Source organism: Salvia miltiorrhiza, chromosome 2 (assembly GCF_028751815.1).
Source record: "Salvia miltiorrhiza cultivar Shanhuang (shh) chromosome 2, IMPLAD_Smil_shh, whole genome shotgun sequence".
NCBI lineage: Eukaryota > Viridiplantae > Streptophyta > Magnoliopsida > Lamiales > Lamiaceae > Salvia > Salvia miltiorrhiza.
The window spans coordinates 5746146-5769038 of NC_080388.1; the positions used below are offsets into that span (position 1 = coordinate 5746146).

The following is a 22893-nucleotide window of genomic DNA, read 5'->3' on the forward strand; positions in this document are numbered from 1 at the left end:
TCTGCACACTTCCTTGTACCATATGAACATCATTCTTCAGAGATCCATTAGTGCCCTGTGTGACTAGGCTACCAACACATTTAGTAATCTCTGATTGTATTAGCTTCACAAGAGAAGTGTTAGTGTCATCAGCTGCTTTGCTATACTCCCCTGTATCCCCTTCAGATGAAACCTCTGCACAATTGACTCGTGTTTTAGGCCGGCTTTCCTTTAGCCTTTTATACCAATCGGGGAAACCGTGTAGCTTGAAACATTCAGATTCCTCATGACCGTTGCGGTCACAGTGTGTGCAATATAACTTCTGCCTTTCCTCCTTGCTCCTTCTCAGTTTGTATGACTGTTGTTGTTTAGAATAGTTAGCCGATTCCTTTCATTTCTGATTGACTTGCTTAGCAAGTGCAGCAGTTTGAAAAGAATGTGGATCACAAAAACTCTCGACAGTGAGCTTTTGATCTTCTATCTGCAAGACCATGGAGTACGCCTTATTGACATTCGGCAGTGGATCTAAGAATAGAATCTGTCCTCGCGCACTCTCGAATGAATCGTTAAGACCTAAGAGAAACTGCATCAATCTCTGATTTTCCTCTCTATTCATCCCTGCTTCGCGAGTTCCACATACACAAGTTAACGGAGGCAACAACATATCTAACTCATCCCATAGAGCAGTTAAATTGTTAAAATAGACAAGTACACTTTGATTCCCCTGCGTGTAACTTCCTATTTCTCTTTGCAACCTGTAAATCTTAGGACCGTTGCTTCTCCCAAACCTTTGATTCAAGGCATCCCAAAGTTTCCTCGAATTGTCAATGTGAACAAACGCATTCACAAGTTCTTTCGAAATAGAGTTTATAATCCAAGAGGAGACCATATAATCCGCCTTAACCCAAGCCTTATAATAAGGAGAATCAAAATCAGGTTCTAACAACGTACCATCGAGCAATTCCAGTTTACTCTTAGCTCCTAGAGCGCGCTTAATAGATCGGCTCCAGTTGAGGAAGTTGTTGCCAGTTAACTGAGCTGAAACCAGCTGCATTCCTGGATGATCCGCATTATGCAGCTGTAAAATCTCCTCGATCTGCTTCAGATCCATGGGAGATCGATGTTTGTCGCGACGATCGTCAGATTTGTGTAGATCTTCCTTCAGTGGTGGTTGATCTCCCGCTTCTTCATTAGCTATAACATTCCACGGAACTCGTCGTGATTTCGTCATTAAAATGATCTAAACCAGTGCTCTGGATACCATGAAAAATTCGTAGAAATATAAAAGAGTAGGAGGAAGGTGAGTTAAGAGGAAAGCAGTAGAGAGAGTGCCATTTATTTCTTGAGGAAAAAGTTATCACAATTTACAGATCTCGTGCTATTTATATAGAATAACACGAGTCAAGTAAAAGCAATAAGCAAATAAGAAGAAGACATATGGCAGATACAACTAAAGCAAAAAGCATCCAAAGATATGCATGTAGCTAACAGTACGCGCAGCAGTAGAAACGCGCCTTCCATTAGCAGTAGAAACGCGCCTTCCATTATTCTTCAATCTGGAAATTTCATGAATCATTTTCTTTTAGCAGAGCTTCTTCATCTGGTAATTTTATGAATTCTACTCACTCTTATAATTTTCAACACAGCGATATATATATTTTTCTTCTTATTGGCATCAACACAATAGCAAGCATTTCACAACTGCTACCACACAAATTTTGCAAACATTCAAACTGAAACACACTCTTTTGCATAATAAAAAAAAAAAATGAAATCTTTCAAATCATAACAAATCATATGAGGAAGGGCTTTACAGATTTTTCACATAATAGAGGATAGAATAAGATGATTTTGGGGAGGGGTGTTGGCCGGCGGTTTTTAGCCGGAGAAGCAGAGCAGCATCGGCTGCTCGGCGTGGCAGGAGGAGGCGGCGCCGGCGCTGCTGCTGTGCTGTTGTCGGACGGAACGAGGGCGACGGCGTCGCCGGATCTGGAAGAAAGGAGAGGCAGCGGCGCTGCATGCTTTGCAGCAGCCCGCCGGCCGCTCGCGGCCGAGGCAGGCGGAGCCTGAAGCGCGGCGGCGCAGCTGGTGGCTCACCGGAGTTTGAAGGGAGAGGGAGCGGCGGCAGATTGAGAGGGAGAATCGGAGGTGGTCGTGGCGAGGACGGCGGCGCGGCGGTCCTTCGGGATGCTGCTGCTCCCCCGGCCGAGAGGAAGAAAGAAGAGAAGGCGGCAGCTGCTTCCGGTCAAGAGAGAGACGAGTGAAGGGGAGGCGGCGGCTGCTGCGGTCGATGCGGCGCCGGCGGTGGCTTCCCCTGCCGTCGACGGAGGAGAAGGAGAGAGCAGGAGGAGAAGAGAGGGGGCGACGCCGCTGTTACCGCGGCTGTTGACGCCGGCGAAGAAGGGGCGGCGGCGGCTGCAGATTCGAAAAGGGAGAGAGGGGAGAAGAGAGAGAAGTCGGAGAAGAGAGGAGGAGGGGGCGGCTGCCGGCCTCCGTCGGGCGGCGCCGCCGTCAGGCGGCGGCGGCAGCAGACGTGAGAGAGGCGAGAGAGAGAGTGTTGGGTGTGCTGAGTGTGTGTATTTGTGTTATGTGTGTGTGTTATGTGAATTATATGTGTAAAATAGGGTTAGGGTTAGCCCTTGGGCTAAGCCCATTTGGTTTTATTAATTGGGCCGATTTTTAAAACAAAAACTGATGGGCTTTTAAAATTATGGATTGATCCAATCATTATAGTATTGGACTGCATTTTTATTTTAGATGTTGGGTTGATTTAATTTTTGTTAAATCATACTTTACTTAAAATTGTCTAGTTAAATTCTTAATCAATTGATATATTAATATGACTATTTATTTTATTAAGTGTAATTATTTACCTTGTGTGATTTTGAGATATGATATGAATTTGCATAGTGAATAATGCAATAAAAATATTTTGATAATTTCGATTTTTAAGATTATCAATTGAGTTTTGAAAATCCGGGCGCAGAATATTAAGATTTAGCAGCTTTGTAGAATTGTTAGCTCGTACGATATTTTGCGACCTATTAAGATTAGATTATCTTGTAGGTCCACTTGTTAGAATGTTTTAGCACTGGTTTTACAAGAAGAGAATTGTGCAAATTTTATCTACAGGCTTGTCCTATCAAGGTGGGTTTTATTTTCCAAAGTATGCTTTGAGTTATTGAACTCTACTTGTATTATGCAAATGCAAATGAATATCCATGTTAAAATGTTTCTTATATCTCTATTGTTTAAAGTGCTCCTATGTTATCTAACGATCGGGTCCTAGCCGGCGTAGCGATTGGATCGCCCTGGTTAGGATTGTGTACACACAAAGGGGTATTGTGGGCTGCTCCCACTTGCCTCAGACTGCCAGACTTGGGTTACTCCCATTTCTGAAACATGCATGGTAGTGGACCTCTGTGGGCTGCTCCCACATGTTCACATTATAGGTGAAGAACCAATAGAGAAAAGACTGGAAATGGATCCACAAATTTATTTTAAGTATGCATGGAATGCTTTCAAATATTTCTATGTCATACTGTTCATAGCATGGATTATTCTTTTAAATGGATTTTCAAATGTTTTCAAATGGCTAAACCCACTGAGTATTTTAGTACTCAGCCCTGCAATTGTTTTCAAAACCTTTTGCAGGTTGAGCGGCAGGTGGTGTCGTACGAGGCTGAGGGAGGATGTTGCTGTAGTTTCATATAATAATTTCTGCTGCCATAATATTCACTTAGGTGGATATCTTTTGAGATTGACTCTTTAAATATTCTTAGTCTAATTATTATGAATTCTATGGCAATCGCATTTCTAGCAATTGAACCTCGCATATATGTATGTCTAGTATGAAGTGTTATCTTGTTGTCCCAGATCGACCTCCGAACTTTTGATCCTGGTTGGGAAAATTTCTATCTTAATTGTTGTATTTATTATCCTTCAATTGCGGCACTCCTTTATTAACAATGTATTACCCGAATCTAAGAACATATCACCCATTTTATTCTAACAAAGTCTAGCAAATCCCTTTAAGTAGTCGTTTCTTATTCTCCCGGGAGTCGGGCTGTCACAGATGGTATCAGAGCGAAAGTTCTTGGCTCTGAGACTACAAGTTCATTGATGTTGAGTCTAGGATATCATCTCTAGGCTTCTAAGGTTTATACAGCAACCCTCAGCTCGTCGTCACACTGCTCTCAACCAAGGTATGTTAAACTTGTTTTCAAAAATGTTTACTGAACTACACGCACCACATGAATATGTTATAGGACATGTTAAGATTGAATATGCACTGAGATGGAACATGCATTATGATTGAACATGCATTGAGATGAACATGTATTGAGACTGAACATGCATAGAGACTGGACACTCATTGAGACTGAACATGCACTGAGACTGAACACGCATTGAAAAAGAGCATGTATGGAAACTACAAACGCATTGAGACTGAACATGCATTGAGACAGAATATACGTATTGAGACTGAACATGCAATAAGAGTAAATGTGTTTTAAGATTGAATGCATTGATATGAATTGTGACTGAACATACACTGAAGTGGATCATGTATGGAGACGTCCGTACACTGAAACGCAACATGTATGGAACCTTAACCTATATTGAGACTAAATATGAATTTGAGACTGAAAACATTTTTATCATGCAAGACTATGTGCTAACTTGATTTGAATATGGAAATATTGCATAACTGCATGATATGTAATTTATTACCATGAGATGATTCAACCACTATGTGTTATTACAATTTTAGTTAGGTTATGAACCTAGAAATAATATGATGACAGACTATAGTCGCTTAGTGAACTGATGAAGGATGTCTTTAGATTTTTATGATCAGAGGATTTTAGAGGACATGAACAGACTAGAAATAGAAAGAACTATACATTGAAAGCACTGAACATAGACAGAGAGAACATAGAAAGTATAGAATGACATAACATAGAAAGATGATCAAGGAAGGGTAAACCATAGAAAGTCAGAATACGAAAGTTAGAATATTAAAGCACGATACATGAAATGATGACTTGTAGACAACCAACGATCGTTTCAGACAATAGAAGGATCCTTATGTCACCAGTATCACAAATTTTTATTAGAAAGAATGAAGAAGGAGTCCAACACTATTAATTGAATGCAGAATGGCTGGAGAAGGAGAAAGAGGACCTAACCCTGAAGGACATGCGCCACGAATTATACCAGAGCGTAGTGTGGAAGAAAGGTTTCGCAAGCATAATCCACCAACTTTTGATGGCCTCGGTGATCCTCTGGATGCCGAGAGATGGGTAAGAGCTACTGAAAGGATACTCAACCACGTTGGCTGTGGGGATAGGGAGAAACTCACATGCGCAATTTTTCAACTCGTTGATGAGGCTGAATTCTGGTGGGAATCGGTGCGACGAACCTTGACCCCTGAGCAATGGGAGGTGTACACGTGGAATGATTTTAAAGAAAGATTGTATGAAAAGTATATCCCTGGATGCTATAGGAAGAAGAAACAAGATGAGTTTTGGAATTTACGACAAGGAAGTATGACGGTCACTGAGTACGACCGAATGTTTAACCAGCTTTCGCGATATGCTCCACATCTAGTTGACACGGATGAGAAATGTGCAGAAAAGTTTCGACAAGGTCTGCGGCTTGAGATAGCCGTTCCAATAGCAAGTCAGGGAACGTTAACATATGCTCAATCTTTGAGCAGGGCCCTAAACATCGAAGCAATACTACCAAAAGAAAAGGAGAATGTGTTAGCACAAGCACCGACCCAAGACTATGGAAAAATGAAACGTAAATGGGAAGACGAAAATGAAGGAAACCCAGGAAAAAGAAAGCAACCATGGAAAGAAAATCGGCAACAACAGCAAGGACATGCGGAAGGAAAGCCGTTATGTCCAACATGTCAGAAAAATCACTATGGTGAATGTAAGAGAGGTTCCAACGACTGCTTTAGGTGCAAGCAACCAGGGCATTTCGCCAGAGACTGTCCAAACAATAATGAGAACATGAGATTTCCACAACCTCATAACTTTGCCCCTCAAAGGCAAAATCAGGCACCAATTGACAATGAACGACCAAATCAGAGAGAACATGCACGTGCTAGGGCTTATGCTCTTAACCAGCAACAAGCAGCTCAAGCACCTGAAGATTTAGAAGGTACAATCGTCATAAATTGACGTATCTGCTTTAACATCAAGAGCTTCATACTTTTATCTCTACATGCATGTTAAATGTTAAGCCTATGGTGGTGGAAGCTTTCGAGATGATATATAGATTATGATAAAGAAGCATCGCAAGTTAGTCATATTGGGATTCGGAAAACGAGAAGAGATTGATGAACATATTCGATCGAAAGATCAAAACTTTATGGGACAAGCGGTTTTATCCTATCTTTATAGAATCACTACGAACGAGAAAAGTATGTGTAGACTAGAAGTCGAGTTAACTAGTCAGGGTATTCCAATTTCGAGGACGCAATTTTTTTTTAGGGGGGAAGGATGTAACACCCCTATTTTTCCTAATAGGATTTTCCGAGGTACTTGAACTTAGAATATTATTTAGGTGAATTTCTCGCCCGAATAAAATTTTTATTTATAAAAAAAGGGGTATTTTCTTTTAATAAAAGATTTTATCAAATTTTACCAAAAGAGATTAAATGCAAATACGTGACTATGTGAATATATTTCATATTACATTTTATTTTTTCAACTACTTTTAATTTGAATTGAGCCCAAATAAAACTATATTACTAACTTATCTAGTTTGGGTCTTATTTAATTTTGAGTAAAGATTATGTGTACTTTATAAGCCCATTTATCTTTATATTATTAATTGTGTGTTAATAATTTAAATGGCTTCTAATTTATTTATTTATTTCATTTTTTTTATGGGATTTACGTCCAGCCAGAGTCAGCCATGTTTCACTCTGCAATTCTAAATTCACCACATTTTTAACCAATCACTTTACATGCATTTTTCTCTCATGTAAAAAAATTTGTCAAAACTCTCAAAGTGTTAGCAGATTTCCTCTTTTCTTACCTTTTCTTTGGGCAGAGCTTCTTCAATCTGGAAATTTCATGAATCATTTTCTTTGAGCAGAGCTTCTTCATCTGGTAATTTTATGAATTCTACTAACTCTTATAATTTTCAACACAGCGATATATATATTTTTCTTTTTATTGGCATCAACACAATAGCAAGCATTTCACAACTGCTACCACACAAATTTTGCAAACATTTAAACTGAAACACACTCTTTTGCATAATAAAAAAAAAAATGAAATCTTTCAAATCATAACAAATCATATTAGGAAGGGCTTTACAGATTTTTCTCATAATAGAGGATAGAATAAGATGATTTTGGGGAGGGGTGTTGGCCGGCGGTTTTTAGCCGGAGAAGCAGAGCAGCATCGGCTGCTCGGCGTGGCAGGAGGAGGCGGCGCCGGCGCTGCTGCTGTGCTGTTGTCGGACGGAGCGAGGGCGACGGCGTCGCCGGATCTGGAAGAAAGGAGAGGCAGCGGTGCTGCATGCTTGGCAGCAGCCCGCCGGCCGCTCGCGGCCGAGGCAGGCAGAGCTTGAAGCGCGGCGGCGCAGCTGGTGGCTCACCGGAGTTTGAAGGGATAGGGAGCGGCGGCAGATTGAGAGGGAGAATCGGAGGTGGTGGTGGCGAGGACGGCGGCGCGGCGGTCCTTCGGGATGCTGCTGCTCGCCCGGCCGAGAGGAAGAAAGAAGAGGAGGCGGCAGCTGCTGCCGGTCAAGAGGGAGACGAGTGAAGGGAAGGCGGCGGCTGCTGCGGTCGATGCGGCGCCGGCGGTGGCTTCCCCTGCCGTCGACAGAGGAGAAGGAGAGAGCAGGAGGAGAAGAGAGGGGGCGACGCCGCTGATACCGCGGCTGTTGACGCCGGCGAAGAAGGGGCGGCGGCGACTGCAGATTCGAAAAGGGAGAGAGGGGAGAAGAGAGAGAAGTCGGAGAAGAGAGGAGGAGGGGGCGGCTGCCGGCTCCGTCGGGCAGCAGACGTGAGAGAGGCAAGAGAGAGAGTGTTGGGTGTGCTGGGTGTGTGTATTTGTGTGATGTGTGTGTGTTATGTGAATTATATGTGTAAAATAGGGTTAGGGTTAGCCCTTGGGCTAAGCCCATTTGGTTTTATTAATTGGGCCGATTTTTAAAACAAAAACTGATGGGCTTTTAAAATTATGGATTGATCCAATCATTATAGTATTGGACTGCATTTTTATTTTAGATGTTGGGTTGATTTAATTTTTGTTAAATCATACTTTACTTAAAATTGTCTAGTTAAATTCTTAATCAATTGATATATTAATATGACTATTTATTTTATTAAGTGTAATTATTTACCTTGTGTGATTTTGAGATATGATATGAATTTGCATAGTGAATAATGCAATAAAAATATTTTGATAATTTCGATTTTTAAGATTATCAATTGAGTTTTGAAAATCCGGGCGCAGAATATTAAGATTTAGCAGCTTTGTAGAATTGTTAGCTCGTACGATATTTTGCGACCTATTAAGATTAGATTATCTTGTAGGTCCACTTGTTAGAAGGTTTTAGCACTGGTTTTACAAGAAGAGAATTGTGCAAATTTTATCTACAGGCTTGTCCTATCAAGGTGGGTTTTATTTTCCAAAGTATGCTTTGAGTTATTGAACTCTACTTGTATTATGCAAATGCAAATGAATATCCATGTTAAAATGTTTCTTATATCTCTATTGTTTAAAGTGCTCCTATGTTATCTAACGATCGGGTCCTAGCCGGCGTAGCGATTGGATCGCCCTGGTTAGGATTGTGTACACACAAAGAGGTATTGTGGGCTGCTCCCACTTGCCTCAGACTGCCAGACTTGGGTTACTCCCATTTCTGAAACATGCATGGTAGTGGACCTCTGTGGGCTGCTCCCACATGTTCACATTATAGGTGAAGCACCAATAGAGAAAAGACTGGAAATGGATCCACAAATTTATTTTAAGTATGCATGGAATGCTTTCAAATATTTCTATGTTATACTGTTCATAGCATGGATTATTCTTTTAAATGGATTTTCAAATGTTTTCAAATGGCTAAACCCACTGAGTATTTTAGTACTCAGCCCTGCAATTGTTTTCAAAACCTTTTGCAGGTTGAGCGGCAGGTGGTGTCGTACGAGGCTGAGGGAGGATGTTGCTGTAGTTTCATATAATAATTTCTGCTGCCATAATATTCACTTAGGTGGATATCTTTTGAGATTGACTCTTTAAATATTCTTAGTCTAATTATTATGAATTCTATGGCAATCGCATTTCTAGCAATTGAACCTCGCATATATGTATGTCTAGTATGAAGTGTTATCTTGTTGTCCCAGATCGACCTCCGAACTTTTGATCCTGGTTGGGAAAATTTCTATCTTAATTGTTGTATTTATTATCCTTCAATTGCGGCACTCCTTTATTAACAATGTATTACCCGAATCTAAGAACATATCACCCATTTTATTCTAACAAAGTCTAGCAAATCCCTTTAAGTAGCCGTTTCTTATTCTCCCGGGAGTCGGGCTGTCACATCTTTGAAGAGGACAAAAACATCGGCTGCTGAAGCCGGTGAGCAGGAAAGGTAATACTTATTTTTAGTTAAAGTAAACATAAGATTGATATAATATATTACTTAATTTGTATTACTTATTCTGTATTAAAGTATAGATTTTCTATCACAAATGTATTACTTATTCTGTATTAAAGTAAATATTAATGCATTGCTTGTTATATTTAAAAAATGTAGAATAGTGAAGAAGAGAAAAACAGATAAATCTGATCCAAAAGTTCCTGATGGAAAAAGGTATTTAATTTCATTTTTTAATCAATGTATTATGTATTAATTATTTATAGGCTTATTTCATAATGAATTTGCTGATATTTCTTATTTCATAATATATTTAGTGTGATAGTCCAAAGAAGCAAGAAAGATGAAGATGTGGTAATAAATTCAAAGAAAGAAGTGAAGGTTGTTGTAAAACGTCAGAGGTATTCTTTTTATATATATCTAGTGTTATATTAAAAGTTTTACTTATGTCAAACATATGTAATAGTTATAATTTATAATTGTAAATATTACTATTGATGAATGTATATTATAATTAGTATATATTTGTAATATCTTCTATTTAAATTTGGTATACATTATATCAAACAAATGCAATAGTTATAATTCATAGTTGTAAATATTATTTATCACAAATGTTTATCTTATTATGGTATTTAGTTTGAATTGTATTACTTGAATAACTAGGATTGTTTCTGGTATTTCAATTAGTAATATAATACTTATTCGTTTGAAATGTAAACATAAGTTTTATGTAATGAAAGTAAATATAAATTTGGTACTGTTTGTTTTTATGTAGGTATGAAATAAAATGTAAAGCTGTCAAGTTGTGTAACTTGATTAGATTGTTGAATGATGCCCAAAAACAGAGTATTAGAGATGTAGGTTTTGGTGGTTTGTTGTATATGAAAGAGTGGAAATATGTTGTTTGGAAAAAGATAATGTGGTTTCTAGAAAATTTTAATCCTTGTTCTCGTGTCTTAGCATTTGAGAATGGACACAATTTGGTTCTGACAACTGCTGATGTAGAAGATTTGTTTTTGTTACCTAGACCTAGGGAAGAAGGGTGTGATGTTTTATCCTATGATAGGAATGACACTGCTGGGTTTGAGTTTGTTGAAGGATTTAAGAATAGGTTGGGTTTGGGGGCTGTTCCTACCCAGAAATCAGTGTTTGATCTTATCACTAATGTGAATGATGTTAGATTTAACAATGGTGGTGACGATTTTGTTATACTTTTCATTCTCTATGCTCTTTCTACTTGCCTGGCTCCTACCTCCAATACAACTCTTGAGCTAAATCTTCTTAGAACATTTAAGGATGTTAGAGATATTCATAAGTTCGATTGGTGTTTATTTGTTCTGAAAAAGCTATGCAAAGCTTTGGAATCATTTCAAAGGGGTCATTACAATGTGCTTAATGGCTGTTTGCTTATTCTTCCCCTGCTGTACTGTCACCATTTCAAGTGGCAAGGTAAACGTCTGCCATTTACCTTGCCACTTGTAAGGCATTGGACTTCTAAGAAGTTCAATACTAGATTTAATGACGAATGTCTAGGGAAGACAGTTTTTGGAAGAGGGGAGTGGGTTGTAGGTGTATTTCCTATAAGTGAACAAAATGACGAAGAAGCTGCTGCTCATGTGGGGGAAAATGAGCAAGATAGGGAGTGCCGGAATAGGAATGAGCAAGATAGGCAGGCTAGGAATAGAAATGACCAACAGACAGAGAGTGACAGAAGAAATGAAGCAGAGGGACGTCCAGCTGATGAAGATGTTTCAGGGAGCTGTCAATTCATCACTTACATTCTTCCTGAAGGTGAAAAATCTGACATGTGCATTGATGCCATATCAAAAAATGTAAGTTCTATATTTATAACAATTCAAATTTTTAATTTTGTTATTCTCATTCATATATCTTACATTCTTACTTTGTTATTTTTTGTAGGATTTGCAAAAATCATTTTTGATTTTGAAAAGGGACTTCAATGTGATAGTAGCTAAACACATTGATAGAGTTCAAGAAATCAAAAAGAGTAGTCCTAAAATTGTTGAAGCAGAGATTGCTGAACCATCTAGTCCTAAAGCAAATGAACCAGAGATTGCACCTGAACCATCTAGTCATAAAACTGGAGAACCAGAGAATGCACCATCTCCAGCTCCACCTCCACCTCCACCTGCACCTCCATCTCAATCTCCATCTGAATTTGATATGTTTAGTGTTGACTTCTGGACTGATGAAGTTCTTAGGGAAGTCGAAGATATCGTTTCCAATTTTACGGCAGTGAACAAGGAGAAAATCTTAAAGAATGACTATCCAAGATTTAATGAAATTCCTTCATGTTCACAACCAAGTAAGTTTAAATTAATGTTTATTTTGATTAATCTTTATTATTTACTTTATTATTATTTGTAAAATTTATCATTTTAATTTTTATTACAAGAGAGGAGCAGGAACAAGTTGGAGAAGGATTGGAGAATTTGCATGCTTGTGATACTGTCATTCTATCGGCTGATATCATGAGTAAGTGTAAATATTTTTTTTTTTTTTTTATTTTTGTCTTTATAAATTAGTTTAGCATTATTTGTATAAGTAACTTCTTATTTTGTTGATTTTTAACTGTAGAAGGCAAGCAAAATGTGGAGGAAGAGAAGAAAAATTTGCAAGTTGACAGCAGTTTGGATGGTTCCCCTATTTATCTTGGTCTATCTGATAGGATGAGTAAGTTTAAATAGTATTTAATTTTAATTATATCTTTATAATTGATAATTTTATTTATTTGTAAATGCAGATGAGCAAGATAGTGGGATTGAAAATATGGAAGTTATTGGAAAGCAAGATGCTGAGGTAAATATCAATGTTGACAAGATACTGCAAAAGCTTGAGAGGCCAATGAAGGAAATTTGTGAGATTCCTTCTTTTAAGCTTTGGAGTCAAACATCTTCATTGGGAGATGATGAAGCCGAAAAGGAGAAATGTGTGGCTGAAGTACTTATTAGTTTATTAGAGTAAATATTTATATCAAGAAATGTATTACTTGTTGTGCTGTAGAGTGAATATTATTCAACTTATTTTTCAGGGGATTGTCTTGAGAAGCAGACTGAAGTTGAAGATCCAAAGAATAAAAGTCTTGCAGTTCAAATCTCTGAAGATGTGACAGTTCATTACAGGTTTGATAAGGTCAATGCAGGTATGAAATTTTTCTGGAGCATTGAATTAATTTATTATCAGTTTTTATAATAGTTAATTGCCTAGTATAATATTTACATACAATAGAAGTAATAATTGCCTTTAAGAAAAGTAATTTGCCTTGTTTATTTTTTGTGCTTGTAGTTGAGAATGTCGCCATTATTGATCCTATGAAATGGAACTCTGATTCTGATTGGATTATTGAAAAACCATCATTCAAGAGCAGAATCATAATGAACAATGCAAAGTATTGGAAGGACATGTCTAGGCGACAGAAAGACATTGCTGATTTTTGCTTTCATGAGCATCGACCTATGAACACGTATGTAATTTCTTAGTATTATATTCTGCAGATTTTAGCATTAATTTAATTCTTTCATATGTATTCATAATTTGCAGGAGCAACGTATTCAAACATGATCTTCACTGTTGGAGATTTGTTGTGGACTTCAATGGCATTAGGTCATTGAATGAGGGTGTATTCATTGACACTATTGTCATTGATGCTTGGTCTTTGATCTTGAACAAGTCTGTTCAGTATCATAATGCACAGAATTCATCTTTGACTCGGAAATTCTATTTCAACAGTCAACATTCCAGTATGTTCCAAATTTTATCTCTTTATTAGTATTTTATGATTTCATAAATTAACTTATCTTTTATTTTCTTCACTCGTCGATGTTTTTTTATTTTCAGTCTTACCTTCAAGGTATATTGCGTGCCACTGATCCTGCCGTTATTGATATAATGGGATACAATGCAAGAAGTTGTTGGCACTTTTCAATGAAGCAAATGCTTCAGCTTAATGACTTGAAGAATATTCAATTCGTAAGAAAATTTATTTCAGTTTCATTTGTAATGACAAAAGTAGAGATTTATAGTGAGTAATATAAAGAGTACTATTTATTATATAATTATTTAAATGTGAAGTAATCTTTCTGTTCACCTAAAGTAAATCATACTCTGAAGAAAAGTATAAGTTTTTTGTAGTATTTAAATTTGGAATTGTTTGTTACTAATAATATAATCTTGTTTTTGTTTTTACAGTTTTTTATCCCAATCTGTGTCAATAACCACTTCATAGCGGTTGTCGTTAATTTTGAACATCGGAAAATTCAGTACCTTGACAATATTCTTGGCAATTGTGAAGAAGGTTCTGATGTTTGGAAGCTCTTGGATATTGTCGTATGTCATTTTAATCATATTTTATGTTAATTTATCATTCTTATTAGGGATAATTGTGTGAAAATACACAAACTTTGCCAAAAATCCATATTTGACGCGAAGTTAGGATTTTACATTTTAATACACCAACTTTCGTTGTTGTCCAAATTTGACACGACTTAATTCTTAAAAATTCAAAAAAAACCCCTTTTTGTAAATAATTATACAATGACCCACTTATGTTATTTGGGACATTTAAACCTAAAATGGTTTAAAAGAAAACATCATAAGGAAATATCTTGTTTTGGTTTAAATGTCCCAAATTATAACATAAGTGGGTCTTTGTATAATTATTTACAAAAAGGGGTTGTTTTTTGAATTTTTAAGAATTAAGTCGTGTCAAATTTGGACAACAACAAAAGTTGGTGTATTAAAATGTAAAATCCTAACTTCGCGTCAAATATGGATTTTTGACAAAGTTTGTGTATTTAGGTGCAATTTTCCCTTCTTATTACTTACAGATTGCATCTTTTATGCAGAAAAATCAATTCTCTATATTCCTGTTAGATATGGAACATCCCAGAGCTCTAGATATGGAATATTTTCCCATTGAAGATGTACCATTTGATTGGAAAAGTGTGAAGTCAAACATCGATTGTGGTGTCTTCCTTATGCATCATATGGAATTCTTCAATGGGTATCCATATATATGTCCTAATCTGTTACAGTTAAATATTTATATATCTTTCATGTTTGCTGTGCTATTTAAAGATCCAATCAGTCACAAGAATACTTATATAGTTTTTTTTTGTTTCAAGGGACCTCAAAGAAGAAAACTAAGGGCAGAATATTGTTCAAGAATCATTCTCTCTGATCTGAACCAATGCAGAGATGAGATTCTTAGTGAGATTTTGAAATTTGCAAAAAGGAAAAAGTGATTATGAAACTTGGAGTTCTGAAACTTGGGAGTCTGAATATTGTTTCTTGTGTTTTGGTAAATATTTATCTGTACAACTTGGGAGTTTGAATATGGTTTCTTGTGTTTTGGTAAATATTAATCTGTACAACTTGGGAGTCTGAATATGAGACTTGGATTGGTAGTATTGATTTTATGTGATTAGGTATCATTTTGCACATTAATCTGCAGAATTTGGTGTTATTATGTTGATTTGGTTAACTAGATGTTGGTATAAATTGGTACTAAATTGCGGTTCTTATGATATTTTTTAATATGCAGCTGTGATGATTAGTACCACTTTTAGTTTTAGCTTTAATATTTGTTCAAGTAATACTTTTGTTCAGAAAAAGTAAATGTTACTTCTAAAAAAAGTAGCACTTTTAGTTTTCCCTGAAATATTTGTTCAAGTAATACTTTTGTTCATGAAAAGTAAATGTTACTTCTTAAAAAAGTAACACTTTTAGTTTTCGTTTTAATATTTGTTCAAGAAATATTTGCAAAAGTAATTCTTATATTTGATAAAAGTAAACATTACTTTTAGAAAAAGTAATACTGTTTGATAATTAAATACGTATATTAAATACCTCTTCATATACTAATTGAAAATAATTATTTAATTACAAATCTGAACTCAATCAATTAAGTGTTTCAATTTTTAAACAAAATACCTATATTAACATACACAAAATATATATATTAACGTAAGTATACTTATGTGGCTAGAAGTAAATGTTAGGCCTTACAAAAGTAAATATTCTAATTTAGGTTTAGTAATCAACTTTTAGGGTTTAGTATTCTACGTCTCAGGTTTAGTATTCAGTGGTTAAATTGTAAAAAATATTTATAAATGTAAATAATCTGGGTTTAGAGTAAGTATACATCTTGGGCAAGAAAAGTACATATTAGGCTTGACAAATGTAAATAATCTGGTTAGGGTTTAATATTCAGGGTTTAGGGTTTAGTATTCAGTGTTTAGGGTTTAGTATTCATGGGTTAGGGTTTATTATTCCCGGTCTAGGGTTTAGTATTCAGTATTTAGAGTTCAGTATTTTAGGACTAGGGTTCAGTAGTCAATGTTTAGGTTGTAGAAAATATTTAATCAAAGGAAATATTTATATTAACATAAGCCAAATACCTATGATAAAGTATTCATGTCACGACCGGACTTAATTAAGGATAATTAAACCGGGAAACCATGACTAAGGGAGGGAGATAAGAAGCGGGAGTAGAAAATGGGAGTGAATAAATAGAGAAGGATCGTACTTTTCATTAATAACGAAGGAAACATCTAATATATATATAACGAAGGTTTAGTTGCAATGATTCGATTGAACTAGTAAGTTCGGATATCTCCGACTTAGCCAAAATGACATAAGACTTCTTTGAGTACGCAGCGGAAGTAATAAGGTTTCTGATTACATGTATGAAGACATGTACCCAAGAGTTTTTCAAAACATATAACATCGAGACAAAAGAAGATCCTGCTCGTCACTTCATCACCATCGGCTACTGCTCAACCTGCACATTTATAAATACATGCAGCGCTGAGTACAAAGGTACTCAGTGGGCACATAAGCCTATAATGAAAAATAACATGCTTCGTAAAGTTGTAAATTGTCATGCCATCTTAAACAGTACATCAAGGGGGTTTTTCGCTAAAAAGACCCAAGCTTACTAAATTCATTTGTGATTCTTAAAGTTCGTTTGCGCAGACTAAGTTCTCATAATCTATCATATCTGAAGCTGTGTGTCGGAGAGGTGGCCACCTCTCACGGACACTTGACCGGCCAACCCGCTCGATGACTCACGGTCACTGGTGTACACTAGCCCTGGCAGGATAGCTATCAACTGCTTAGGACCCGAATTCGATTACATAACACATCAGATAGATATCATACCAAAATTGAAACGTTTATGGCAAGACAACATTTGAAATAATTTTCAGTTCAAAGATTTTGTAATTGAATAACTTGTTCAATTGTAACATTAAACTCATTTGATATATATGAAAGTAATGCCCACCTGATAGAAACTTTCTGTGGTACAGTAGCTCCTTGTCTGATTATTAATCTCGTGCTTGACCTTTATTACGATAATATAAATAAGATACTGCTCGAGCAAAATCCTCAAATAATGAGAATATGAAATTAACGATGCATGATCCTCTTATGCATGAATTATTATTCTGAAATAATAACCGGGGAATTTCTATTGTTAATTCAGGCTATTGGATTTAAACAAAAGCTAAGTCTCGTCTCATGAAGCCGGATAATTAACTCAAATTAATCCGTTCTCTGCAGGGTGTTCTAATCCGCCGATTGAATAGACCCCGCTCCTCGTAGTCGATAGAAAAGAATAAATAAATACTTCGACTTACTCGCTTTAACCTCGTAAAACTCAATCGAGCTTAAAAATGGGAGAAAGTACTGTTGTAAGTTTAAATAATTAAAAGGCTCGACATAAGGCAGCCTAATAATTAATTAAGTAAAAGTGGGCCTGAATAATTAAATGAAAGGCTCAATTAAAATAATTGATTGGCTCAAATAGCTAAATAAATCTTGGCCCAAATAAATAAATAATGAACAGTTGGGCTAAGTTTAAATGAAGTATGCAAGGCCCAGCTGCAATTAAATAAATAAGGCCCAACTGGAATAAAATGACCAAGGCCCAACTGAAATAACAAAGGCCCAATTGAAATAAAATGCAGTTGGGCTTTAATTATGAAGAGACTCGGCCCAAAGGAATTAAAGTGAAGCAGGCCCGAATAAAATAAAACAAGGCCCAATTGATTAAAAATAATAAAGCCCAACTGAAATTAACATATCAAAGGCCCATTCCTTCTCAAGGATCAGTCGGCCAACTCTCTCTCTCTTCTCAAACATCAGTCGAGCTCCTCCCTCAACATCAGTCGAGAACCTCTTCTCTCGAGATCAGTCGAGGCTTAACGCCGCCGCCTCTGCTCCGACCGGCGTCGGCTACCGCCGATCCTAGGTCCGGCGCGACCGCACCCGTCTCTCTCTCCTTATCTTCTCTCCTGCTGACAGTTCGTCCGGGGCGAGAGGGCGTGCCCTAACTTCCCCTTTCTGATTTCGATCCGCCTCCCTCTGTTCGGCGCCGCGGTGTTCTGTAAACCCAGCGATTTACAGTCGCCGTCCAGTTCTCCATCCATTAATCGGTGAATCGACGTCATCTCGCCCTCTCCTCCGAAATTGCCGCTGTCGTCGCCTCTCAAAATCAGGGGAGGTCGCCCCAAGATTTGAGCCCTAATCCTTCTTCCTCGACACCGAGCCCTAGCTTTCCTTGCCGTTGAAAAATCTGCCGCCGCTGCGACTGGATGACCGGCGAGATTCGCCGCGTTGCTGCACTGTGTTGAGGTGCCGCTGCCTTTCCGGCATTCGGCTCTCCCCTTTCCGTCCGTCGAGCTCCGTCAAGCAGCAAGGTTTTGCTCCGCCGCGCCGTCGCAGTTCCGACCGAGCGGAGATGCGTCGTTGCTCCACTCGCGATGCTGATGCTGCTGCTGCTGCTGTCGCACGATTTCCGTCGAGGCAGTAAGAGTTGCCGCCGTCATCGTCGTCGTCTTGGCTCAACCGAACAGGCAGCCGGCCCTATTTCTTAAGCTAAGTTCTCTTAGTCTCGATTGTTTCTATTACTCGAGTGTCGACGAGTATGCAAACTGAATATTGAAATAACAATGTTGGGACTAAGTCTGTGTTTGATTATGAGCTAAGGTGTATCCCTTTTCTTATTATCAGCGAAGCAATACTGATGCTATGTGATTCTACATGAATGAACTGATCATGCTCTGGTACGAATGCTTGCTAGAATAGATATTCGAAATAATACCTTGGGAATGACTGTTGGTTGGTGATTTGTTGCTGAGTTAAAAGAACTGGAATGACTGAACTGAAAGATCAAACTTGTTTCTTTCAATAACTATAAGTTGTAATTGGAAGGAGATGATGAATCAATACTAATCTTTACCTTAATGTTTCTGGCAGAGAGTGAATGAGTGATTTCTCTCACTTTTCGGTTGTGGTGTTTTGAATGAACTGAAACTGAAATGAGTTGGTGTTGTTGTCTCAGTGATTGCAGGTGGATAATGGAAGAAAATGGAGCATTGAAGCAAGTTTTACCTTGAGTGGCAGGACACTGGATGGAGGGCAGTGCAGTCCTCCCTGTTTTTGCTAGAATGTTAAGTGTGGAATGGAACGAAATGAGAGTTAATTGCTGCTGAGGTCTGGATAAAAAGGGAGTTGTTGGGTGTGGTATGCACACTTGAGTGAGCTAGGGAGAAGGGTGCAGAGGTAGGGTGGCTGATATATGGTTAGATGGGATGGGGGCAGCCATAGGGAAGGTGGCTAGACTGCACACTTGAGTGTGCTAGCCAAAAAGGTGCAGAGCTAGGTGGCTGGAGCAGGAGAAAGGGTGGCTGCCTCTGCAGCTCACGTTTCCTTTCCCTTTCTTATTCATTTCTTTGCATACTTGGTGTTGGTGTAATTAGGAAAATAGAATGGAGGTTGATTGTAAGTACAAGTTGTAAGGTTTGAAGATAAGATTGTGGTGAATAAAATGAAGTATATTTCTATGTCTCGGTGATTCTGTAACTGTAATATGAATCGCGTGCTCGTATCTGCTTGATATTGTCTATTTAAATAAATCTCGTATTTCGACATATGATTTCCTGCCTTGCTAGAATTGACAGGTTGTAATGTGAATCTAAATTAAATCCGTAGATTTAATTCATTCGTTGTTCTGATATTTAAATTAAATCCGCAGATTTAATTAACTTACGAGCCGGAAATAATTCACGACTTAAGTGATATGAATAAATAATAGAATCTAGTTCCATCTCGCTTAATAAATAACATGATTTCGCTAAGTCAGTTATAACAATTGAAATAATATCATTGACTGCTTTAACAATATAAATTCAGGATCATAAGCTGAATTCATATCACGATAATAACCGGTTTCATTCACTGATGAAAAATAATAAACACGCATTACTGGATTTAAATATATATAAAAGAGCGGGTCACTACAATTCATCTTGGTGAAGAAAAGTAACTATTAGTCTTCACAAATGTAAATAATCATGTTATGGTTCAATATTCGGGGTTTAGGGTTTATTATTTAGTGTTTAGGGTTCAGTATTCCAGGTCTAGAGTTTAGTAGTTAGTAGTTAGGTTGTAGAAAATATTTAATCAAAGGAAATTTTTATATTAATATAAGCCAAATACCTATGATAAAGTATACATCTTGGGCAAGAAAAGTACATATTAGGCTTGACAAATGTAAATAATCTGGTTAGGGTTTAATATTCAGGGCTTAGGGTTTAGTATTCAGTGTTTAGGGTTTAGTATTCATGGGTTAGGATTTATTATTCCCGGTCTAGGGTTTAGTATTCAGTGTTTAGAGTTCAGTATTTTAGGTCTAGGGTTCAGTAGTCAATGTTTAGGTTGTAGAAAATATTTAATCAAAGGAAATATTTATATTAACATAAGCCAAATACCTATGATAAAGTATTCATCTTGGTGAAGAAAAGTAACTATTAGGCTTCACAAATGTAAATAATCCGGTTATGGTTCAATATTCGGGATTTAGGGTTTAGTATTTTCAAATGTAATAGTTATAGTAAACAAATGTATACATTGTTCATAAGAAATGTAAATGTTAAACTAGCTAACAGTACATATTCCTGTATCAAAAGTAAGATAAAAATAATTGTATTACTTTCATAGTAATACATTAATTAACAACAAATAATTTTGAAATGTATGTGTGTTTCAAAGTCTCAACAATAATAAACAATAAACTTCAAAAGTTTCAATAAATGATGTCTTGTTTGAACTGAAGACAATAATATGATCAATGAAATAGTAGTTCCACTTGCTTGAAATGTAACTCCCTTGAAACTCAGGTTCCTAAAAAACAAAGTGACAATATATTGTTAATTAAGAAATTTATATATATTGTAATGAATAAAATTAACGTTTATTAAACTATACATCATATCATTTGAACTGATACTTTACCTAAGAACAATTATTACTTTTACTGTAAAGTAACAATTTTAATACCTGTCCAGAAAGTTATATTCAATATACCCTGCATATTAAAACAAAATATACTCAGAGAACAAAAAATAAACGTCTAAAGTGAATGTAAAATTAAATATCAAAACTTTTACCTAAAATAAATGCTCATTTGGTGTTTTTGAGCCAAACTCATTTGGATATTGTAAGTTTGATTCATCAACATTCTTTCTTTTCTTCTTTGTATTTTTCTCCAAGTGTCCTTTGATCCTTTATGCTTCCGTCCCTTTGTCACTGATTTTTTAGGATCTTTAACACTTATACTAGATTCAGAGCATGCCTCTAAATCTTGAGCTTCATTTGTTTCTAACATTGTATTCTTCATCTCTTGAAGTGCTGCTAATCTTATAGATTCTAACCCATCTTCAACAAGTATTCTTGCATTCTCATTGTCTTGGACTTGTAGAGCTAGATTCAAGCAGTTTTTCACAAATTGATGCCTCCAAGGTTGAGCACTTTTACTTTGTTGCTCAACATTTTTATCCCATAGTGCTTGTTTTGCAAGCTTTGTCCACCTCTTGTTTATGTAGCAGACCAGTCTGGTATTTTGTCAATTGAATGAGTGAGTAGTATCCTCAAACAATGACTACATAACATCCCGCATTCCTCAAACAAGTTGCAAGTGCAAGTCACTAAAGTATTCATCACATTATAAAAACTGACTTGGTATGTATGTTGTCCATCTTTCACTTGATAAAGCTTGAAATCATATTCTTCACTTAGAAGAGAAAAACTACCAGCAAGACATCTCATAAATTGCTTTTCAAAATCCTTAAAAACTGTAAGAGTGTATACCTTGGAAGCTTGCTTTATAATTCCAGTCATAGGTAATGCCATCGTTGGTTGACCTCTTATACACTGGAATTCATCACTCAATTCATTAGATCTCCAACGTTCTATTGTCTGCTTGAACAGTCCATAAAATTCAGTCAAGTTTGTAGTCTTTTTTGCTTTGAATCCTAATGCATGGTTAGTGCTTTCACTTCTTTGAGATGAAAGAATTCCTGCAGAGAAGTATTCTTTGTTGAAAGCATTAGACCACTTTTCTCTTAACTCATATAATCTCTGAATCCACGAGTTGTTTTGCAAGTTATGATTTTCAACCATTGCTTTCCAACATTCCTCAAAATCATATGAATCAATGCAGCCAGTTATACATCTTTGAAATGCATCATAAAAAGTCTTACCACTTTTTAGTTTTCCCAAATGAGATTGTGCATTTTGATGTAGATGCCAAATGCACAATCTGTGCCTTGTCTGTGGAAACACCTTCTCAATTGCTTTACTCATTGCCAAGTCTTGATCTGTAAACAATGATATAGGACTTCGACCCCCATGCTCTTCTTGAAAGTCTCAAACAACCACACAAAAGTTTCAATCTTTTCATTTGACAAAAATGCACAGCCAAACATAACATTTTTCTTGTAATTATTCAATCCAACAAATGGCGCACAAATTAGGTTGTATTTGTTGGTTCTATAGGTAGTATCAAACACCATAACATCTCCAAAGATTGTGAAGTCATCTTTCATCATGGAGTCCCTCCAAAACATAAGACTTAATCTACCATCTTCATCTAATCGCACTCTATAAAAGAAGTCATCATTTTCAGCAGATTGATCTTCTAAAATGTTCAAAAGTGTTTGAGCATCACCTCCTTCTATTGTTAAGATTTTCAGCCTATTCACATAGTTTATACAGTCTCTCTTTGTATAGCCAATCATATCCTCACCCCCTGCTTCTTGCGCCATATATCTATAAGCATCAGTGGCTCCTATCCCAGATGATAACATATCTTCAATAATGACAGCATTTTCATCGCTAATTGTTCTATTAGAACGATGCATATAGCTTAACTCTTCTCTAGTCAGTGGATGATTATGCTCCAACACATGTTCTTTG

General features: G+C 36.8%; 2 protein-coding genes and 1 long non-coding RNA gene across 3 annotated transcripts; 2 read left to right on the top strand and 1 right to left on the bottom strand.

The window, feature by feature from the left end:
* Positions 1 to 5141: 5141 nt before the first annotated feature.
* On the top strand, positions 5142 to 6173 carry LOC131007894 (uncharacterized). Its single transcript, XM_057934806.1, has one exon. It carries the CDS (start codon positions 5142 to 5144, stop codon positions 6171 to 6173), a length of 1032 nt encoding a protein of 343 aa, XP_057790789.1.
* A 2140-nt stretch (positions 6174 to 8313) lies between these two features.
* Positions 8314 to 10007, top strand: LOC131012819 (uncharacterized). The gene is made up of 4 exons (XR_009097471.1): positions 8314 to 8626; positions 9134 to 9603; positions 9769 to 9825; positions 9927 to 10007. It is a non-coding gene; the product is annotated as an uncharacterized LOC131012819 (long non-coding RNA).
* A 10805-nt stretch (positions 10008 to 20812) lies between these two features.
* Positions 20813 to 22281, bottom strand: LOC131007896 (protein FAR1-RELATED SEQUENCE 5-like). The gene is made up of 4 exons (XM_057934807.1): positions 21587 to 22281; positions 21272 to 21530; positions 20977 to 21004; positions 20813 to 20820 (listed from the first exon to the last, which is right to left on the bottom strand). The coding sequence occupies exons 1-4, from the start codon at positions 22279 to 22281 to the stop codon at positions 20813 to 20815; spliced, it is 990 nt and encodes a 329-aa protein (XP_057790790.1).
* Positions 22282 to 22893: the final 612 nt, after the last annotated feature.

What these genes read in the sequence shown, in the direction of transcription:
- LOC131007894 (XM_057934806.1), top strand. Translation starts at nt 5,142, where the DNA reads ATGGCTGGAGAAGGAGAAAGAGGACCTAACCCTGAAGGACATGCGCCA.
- LOC131007896 (XM_057934807.1), bottom strand. Translation starts at nt 22,281, where the DNA reads ATGAGTAAAGCAATTGAGAAGGTGTTTCCACAGACAAGGCACAGATTG. An exon ending in TTGTTTGAGGAATGCGGGAT is followed by an intron (nt 21,531 to 21,586) that starts GTTATGTAGTCA and finishes ACAAAATACCAG; the next exon opens with ACTGGTCTGCTACATAAACA. An exon ending in ATGAAGCTCAAGATTTAGAG is followed by an intron (nt 21,005 to 21,271) that starts GCATGCTCTGAA and finishes TTTAATATGCAG; the next exon opens with GGTATATTGAATATAACTTT.